Source organism: Solanum tuberosum, unplaced genomic scaffold, assembly GCF_000226075.1.
Source record: "Solanum tuberosum cultivar DM 1-3 516 R44 unplaced genomic scaffold, SolTub_3.0 scf00133, whole genome shotgun sequence".
NCBI lineage: Eukaryota > Viridiplantae > Streptophyta > Magnoliopsida > Solanales > Solanaceae > Solanum > Solanum tuberosum.
This window is the reverse complement of record NW_006239056.1, coordinates 478,534-485,756: the sequence shown is the minus strand read 5'-3', so window position 1 is coordinate 485,756 and position 7,223 is coordinate 478,534. Positions and strand designations below refer to the sequence as shown.

The following is a 7,223-nucleotide window of genomic DNA, read 5'->3' as shown; positions in this document are numbered from 1 at the left end:
ATGATATTTTTTCTCCTCTTTGTGGCCATTCCTATTTGCCTCATCTTTCTTCTTCCTAAAGCCAAAAGGGGTGGAAAAAATAAGGTGCCACCAGGTCCTTTAGGGCTTCCATTCATTGGAAATTTGCATCAATTTGATTGTTTGGCTCCTCATATCTATTTTTGGAAACTTTCTAAGAAATATGGTAAAGTATTCTCATTGAAACTTGCTTCTGTTCCTATTGTTGTAGTTTCTTCAGCAAAATTAGCAAAAGAAGTACTCAAGACACAAGATTTAGTGTTCTGTAGTAAACCCTCTCTTGTTGGCCAACAAAAATTGTCTTACAATGGTCATGATATTGTCTTTGCACCTTACAATGACTATTGGAGGGAAATGAGAAAAATATGTGTTCTTCATTTATTTAGTCTCAAGAAAGTGCATTTATTTGGTCCGATTCGTAAAGATGAAGTCTCAAGAATGATCAAGAAAATATATCAACAAGCTGCTAATTCTCAAGTCACTAATTTGAGTAATTTGTTGATTTCACTTAATAGTACAATTATTTGTAGAGTTGCTTTTGGTGTTAGATTTGATGAAGAAGCATATGAAAGGAAGAGATTTAATCATATTGTGGATGAAGGTGAAGCTATGTTGGCAAGCTTTTTTGTGTATGATTTTTTTTCATCTTTAAATTGGATAGATAAACTCACCGGACAGACAGACAGACTTGAGAAGAGTTTCAAAGATTTGGATGAGTTTTATGAAGAACTGATTGAACAACATCACAATCCCAATAGGCCAAAATCCATGGAAGGAGATATTATAGATCTTTTGCTTCAATTAAAAAAAGAGCAATTAACACCAATTGATTTGTCTTTGGAGGATATAAAAGGAATTATCATGGTAATTTTCCATTTCTTTAACCTATCTACTTCTACACGCGCTCATACACACATATACGTATACATATATATATGCATATAGACATTTATATCTACATTTGTACAATTGTATATATGTACAAAAAGATAACAAATGAGTGGTTTGGATTAAATACGATTGGGTCAAACAATATATTTAATCTAATTAGCTCAAAATGTTCTTGTGGCAAATTAAAATGTGTTGAATTAAGATAGGAAAATGAGGGGTCATAATTCAATTCGCCCCAACAAAACGCAATCTCTCATCTTTTTGTTTTTTGAAAAAAATGTGAAAGTTAATTTATTTTTCTTAAATTTTTTGCCTAAATTTGATTTTGCATGTTTGTGCTTGGATGGTAATATGACCCATCTAGTTATACTTTTTGTCTGTTTTAACCTAATAGTTTAACATATGCCAAATATGTGTTAGTTATAAATATCTGTGTTTATTATTGTTTGCCCTGTACTCAGAATAGTAAATTAAAAATTCTATAAACATGAAAAGAAAGAAAATATTCGAGTCCACAAAATTCACTTTGTCCCCTTAAGGAATTTAATCCCCTCATCAAATTCGAGGTTGTGGACTATTCCCTCTCAGGATAAAATGGATAAATCTATTAAAGAAATAGTGGTACCTCAAACTTCAATAACTTCAGCGAACTCAAAAGTCAGCAACGAAATCACACAAAGACTCTACTTTGTTTTTAAGAAAATGTATGCAGACGAAGGAGGAAATTCTATATTGAAATTGAGAGGAAACTCCTCTATTTATAGCCAACAAAGGGTAGTAAATGAAAAGGTACTAATTGTGCCTTATCGTAGAGGTCACAACCCTTAGGAAAATGGAGGAAAGGTCACAAACCTTTCGAAAAGACACAATCTTTTAGAAAAGTCACAACCCTTTAGAAAAGACACAACCTTTCGAAAAGGTAATAATCTTTCGAAAAAGTCACAACCTTTCATTTTCCATTGATATCTTTAAAACCCAACAATTATTGCCACTAAATATAATATGACGACAATTATATATATTATTGCCGCTAAATTCTTTATTTGTTGTGTGTCAAGAATCCAAAAGATATGAAGAAAGTTCAAGAAGAGATCAGAAATTTAATGGGGAACAAAAACATTGTAAATGAAGATGATATTCAAAATATTCCTTATTTCAAAGCACTGATAAAAGAGACTTTAAGATTATTTCCACCAGTTCCACTCTTAATACCAAGAGAATCAATGAAAATATCCACACTAGAAGGGTATGAACTTCAACCAAGAACTATAGTTTATGTTAACGCATGGGCAATTGCAAGAGATCCTGAAATATGGGAAAATCAAGAAGAATTTATGCCTGAAAGATTCTTGAATAGCGATATCGACTTCAAGGGACAAGACTATGAGTTTATTCCATTTGAAGCAAGTAGAAGAGGGTGTCCAGCAATGGCACTTGGGGTTGCATCTGTGGAACTTGCATTATCAAATCTTCTTTATGCATTTGATTGGGAGTTACCTTATGGGTTGAAAAAGGAGGACATTGACATAAATGATAGACCTGGAATTACAGTGAATAAAAAAAATGACCTTTGCCTTATCCCTAAAAAATATTTCTAAAATACATCCCAAAGTGAATCTAAGGGGAGTTGGTTCTTGAGGTAAGGCATCAATTGCTTTCGACTCGAATTAATCACTTTGTCGTATAAAGGATTGTTTTGAAGTGTTATTCTGTAATTGAATGATAATAAGTCAATTTTCATTGGTTGTGAATGCATTTTATATATGTAGCTTATCTTGGTCTCGAGCCCACATTTCTCTCTCCTTGTCCTACATGTTTTTTTTTGTATTGTGAATGTCATTGCTATGCCACTAGTAATTTACAGTAATATTAACATTGTTAATTGACAAAAAAAAAAACTTGGAATCGATGTTTTAAATGGCGGGGGCGTAAGGCGGGGTATTTTACTTGGTATAGGGCGAGGTGTAAGCCTTGAGACGTGGGGCGTAAGTCCTATGGATTTTTAAAATTTTAATATAATATAGTATAATAATAATATAATAACACAAAATTATAAAAATACATCAATAATAGTTTGAAATAATTACAAACCTGATTAAGGAAACTCATAGAAAATAAAACTTCTAACAAGATTATACAATAAATAATCTAATATCTTAACTTTCTAATAATAAAAGAATCATTATTTCTAAAAATATTTCTTTTAGAGTAAATTTTAAGTTTTGCAAACATAAAAATCATATTTGTATGATATAGCTATAGTTTATATAATTGCGCTCCATAGCAAACTAACATCAAATTTGTATAAATAGCTGGGGGCATCATATTTGTATAAATCGTTGATAGCCTCTCGTTTGTATAAATCGATGGCAGTCTCTCGTTTGTGTAAATCGTTGGCAGTCTCTCAATTCAATTTTATGTGTTTGTATATATGCATAAAATTTGAATTTGTATACAATTGAATCGAAATAAAACGTTTGTATATCAAATCTCTCTTTCTCGCTTTATACAACATTACTTTCAAATAGCTAAATAAAATATGATAATTTTGAGACATATGACAAAACCATGAAGACCAATGATAAGTGAAAAAGTAAATTTTTTTTACGTATTTTTACGTAATATATAATCATCTTCACAGTGTTACCAAATAGTAAAGATGTGATACTACAACTTGTTATTCAAGTTACTCTCAATCTTCTTATCTCTACAAATTAAAAAATTATTAAATATCATTCATTTATTCAAGAATTATGAGGGTCAACAATGTTAACTAAAGATTTTAACACATAATTTGTGTAAGATCTGTTAGGCGAGCCCCGAGCGTTGGACGTGCTTTGGGCATACAGTCAGACGCTTAAGGCGTAAGTCTTATAAAACTAAGCCCCACACTAGAGTCTCGGGGCATTTTGCTAGAGCCCCGCCCCAGGGCGAGTCCCAACAGAGTCTTTTAAAACACTGCTTGGAACAGTATTACTGATTACTAGCACATTGCTGAAATATTTGATTGCCAGACCTTGTAAAAGACAAAGGATATAATCAAAATGAAGAGCCAAATTTATTACAAGAGAATTTTTTTTGATAATTTAGACTTTGGTGATGTAGACTGTTGTAGAGTCTATTTAAGCAACAAAGTGAATCGTAAGATTTCACTCCTTTCCTGAGGTACATAGAAAACGAACCTGTATCTCCTACATCTCCGATCTCCGATTGATGACTTCAAAAATACCAACTCCGTAGCTAGCATTTCTGCGATCTTTGCCCAACCGATAAGCATGGATGCCTCAAAGGTCCTGGTCTTTTACAATCATTCTTTATAATGTTCCACTTTTGTTTACTGCATCATCCGCAAGGCTTTGATCCAATCAACTTCAACTCCAAAATCACCAGGACCAGACTTCGCATCTGGAACTCCACCTTCTGCGTTGACAGATAAAGACATACCAACGATTCGAGCTGGATTCATCTCCATCCTTGCATTTATTATGTTCCCTCTCCATGTAGGTGCATAACGAGTAAGTGGGATCTACACAGCCAATAAAAGCAATCTACTTATCTTCTCTTTCCCAGCAAATTGAACAAGTATTCTATTTGAACCTTCTGCGATGTGATATAGCTTCCACATCACATGAAGGATGAAAGAAATGAAGAACTTACCTTTGCAATATACCAGTTATCTTTTGGCACAAAAACGAATGCTTGCCATGAATTATCTTCATCTTGTCCTGGACTATTGACCCAATTCTCTGTGTATATCTGCGGTTAGGCTCTTAGTGAGAAATGACTATTTCCACAGTTCATCTAAATATCAATAGCAGCAGTTCAATGAAAACATAGAACATACTGTAGAAATATAGCATCTTCCATCCCCTTTAAGTTTAAGAGCTATTGTGTCATATCCATCCAAATCAATGAAGCCATCAAACTGCAAGAAAAAAAAATTAGAAGGAAAAGCCACGCTACTAATAGATAAAACAAAACATATCCTCTATATCGTAATATTGTGTAAGGAGCAGTCAGAAATGACATGTCAACTATAACAAACACATTTAAGTTTTTTTTGAAGTTTCACCACTAGTGCCTGCTATATGAGAATCACTCTTTTGATAAAGCCAACTAGTGATATATTAAACGTTTCATAGCAAATGAAAGCAAAAAATTATTACTTCATTAACGTTCAAATGCAAAATTTGAATAATGAAATACACTCTTACTAATTGACTAATTAAAAATTTGAAATGCAAAAAAAAAAAAAAAAAAAAAAAAAAAGGAAGTGTGACTCTCTCGCATGCAAATGAAACATCACAAACCTTATTGAAGTAAGACTTGGCAAATTTAAAGATAGTTCTTTAGTTAAAACAAGGGGAGTAGAAAATGAGGGGAAAGGACCTAACATCTATCACTATCCCGAGTCCGAAGAGATGGTTCACTGATAGACTTGAGGAATAGATCATTCAACTCATTCACATCCAGATCATGTATATTTGAGTATACAAATAAATCTGATAAATTCTCGTGGGGGTTTTCTATTTATTTTTAAAAAGATTGTCTTACCAAGCAGGCCCCGGCTGGGTTGGTCTGTGGGCCATGAACCAATTCCTAGCTGGGTCCAGTTAGGGGGTCTAACCATCTAATAATTGACCTGGCCCATGCCTCTTAAGTTAGAGGGTCAGACAAATCAAGAGTTGGAGCTGGAGGTAGGGGACCACTTAGGGACCTGTTTTAAGGGGTTAAATGGGTTAGTTTGTGGATTAACCAAGCCAACTTGACAGATCTGAACTTTTGAATAGAAGGATTATCAACAGTCACAAAGGAGACAAAAACATACAATATCAGTTGGACGACCTAAGTCTAAGATGTGCAGCTGGCCCAAGCTGACCAAGATGCTGCCCCGTCCATTATTTTTCTACTTATATTCAGTTATCATGTATTTTTTTTTCATTTTGGTTTTCCCAGTAAAGTCCTCTTATTCTCTTGGTGTTCTAGGGCTTTGTCATCTCATCCTTCGAATTTTTTATCTTGAATCTGTGACTTATCTCATTATCAAACAAGAAAAGGAACGAAGTATTTATTAGGATGGTTGAGTAGCATTCACCTTTTTAGACCGCATTCCACAAAAGCCACTTCGAGTCATATTCCACTTTGATCCTTCCATAACATCCAAAGAGAGGTTTCCAGAGAAAAGACCTGTCAAAGGAACCAGAAATCTGTCTATATTCAATGAGAAAAGTAACACTAATTATAGTACTCCCTCCGTCCCATTTTATGTGCACCCTTTGACTTGGCACGGTGTTTAAGAAAAAAAGAAAGACTTTTGAAACTTGTGGTCTAAAACAATACTTATATATTTCTACGGTTGAGATTCATTTCATAAAGGATATAATGGAAATTTTAAAGTCAAATTGTTTCTAATTATAAAAAGGTGACGTTCTTTTTGGGACGAACTAAAAAGGAAAGGGTGCCACATAAAATGGGACAGAGGGAGTAACATCTTTTGACATACTTTCATGATTATCACCAAGAAACTTGTCTACAATAGACAAGATTGAAGAAGGGACATGGGGGAGGCAGAACAAAAAATCTACGTAAGTGGAATTTTAGGCTTGGTGGTATTCTCGGAGGTCAATGGCTTTCTCCACATACAACACTGAAGGCCCCAAATAATGCTACTCCAATTATAGTGCTTTTACAGCAGCCACATAGAAGCGATCAATCAATTATTATTTTTTGAACAAACAAAGTTGGGTCAGCTATATGAATTGTTGGAATTTGACTATTTTTATGCTGCCTGTCAATTTACTACAACGATCTTCCCTTATCCGGGACTTGAGATCACCTACGCTCTACAAGTATAGGTTGAGGGATACAAGAGATCATGGTTTAACTATTTTTCACCAGTTAATTCTTTGCATACCGTAGCTAATTCCGTCGGTTGGCTTCCAAGGAGAAGAATTTCCACAAACAGACACTAAAGCCAAATGCAACAATATCATTCCAACAAATTATACATTAAGGGCTCGTTTGGTGTGAGGGATTAGAAATAATAGTGATGGGAATAAGGAAATAGTGATGGGATAAAAAAAAAATTATGTTGTTTGGTTGGCAAGTCCGGGATAACTTATCCCGGGATTAATAATTAGTACCGGGATAAGTTATCCCTCCCCATGGGTGGTATAGTAATCCCGGGATAACTTATCCCGAGATAAAATAGGTAAATGACAAATGTGTCCCTTTAAATCCTTTTTATACATCATTTTTTACATTTATGTATATTTGCATTTTTTTTAATACCATGTATAATAATATTTACTACT

The 7,223-nt window shown here is 33.8% G+C and overlaps 2 protein-coding genes across 4 annotated transcripts in view; one reads left to right on the top strand and one right to left on the bottom strand.

Moving 5' to 3' along the window:
* Positions 1-2,677, top strand: LOC107061309 (cytochrome P450 83B1-like). The gene is made up of 2 exons (XM_015310354.1): positions 1-953; positions 1,961-2,677. The coding sequence occupies exons 1-2, from the start codon at positions 1-3 to the stop codon at positions 2,505-2,507; spliced, it is 1,500 nt and encodes a 499-aa protein (XP_015165840.1). The 3' UTR covers positions 2,508-2,677.
* A 1,249-nt stretch (positions 2,678-3,926) lies between these two features.
* The window catches only part of LOC102579116 (probable complex I intermediate-associated protein 30), a 12,533-nt gene continuing 9,236 nt past the window's right edge, over positions 3,927-7,223 (bottom strand). For all 3 annotated transcript variants that reach the window (XM_015310353.1, XM_006351061.2, XM_006351062.2), the window contains exons 5-8: positions 6,005-6,096; positions 4,754-4,834; positions 4,567-4,665; positions 3,927-4,435 (exon numbers count right to left, since the gene is read on the bottom strand). In XM_015310353.1, the coding sequence (XP_015165839.1) occupies positions 4,244-4,435; positions 4,567-4,665; positions 4,754-4,834; positions 6,005-6,096 (464 nt within the window). In that variant the 3' untranslated portion in view covers positions 3,927-4,243. The remainder of the gene's footprint in view (positions 4,436-4,566; positions 4,666-4,753; positions 4,835-6,004; positions 6,097-7,223) is intronic.

Bases quoted from the DNA above. Each gene is read 5' to 3' on its own strand.
- LOC107061309 (XM_015310354.1), top strand. From the start codon at position 1: ATGATATTTTTTCTCCTCTTTGTGGCCATTCCTATTTGCCTCATCTTT. The intron at 954-1,960 runs ATGCATATAGAC...TTATTTGTTGTG, and splicing joins ATATACGTATACATATATAT to TGTCAAGAATCCAAAAGATA.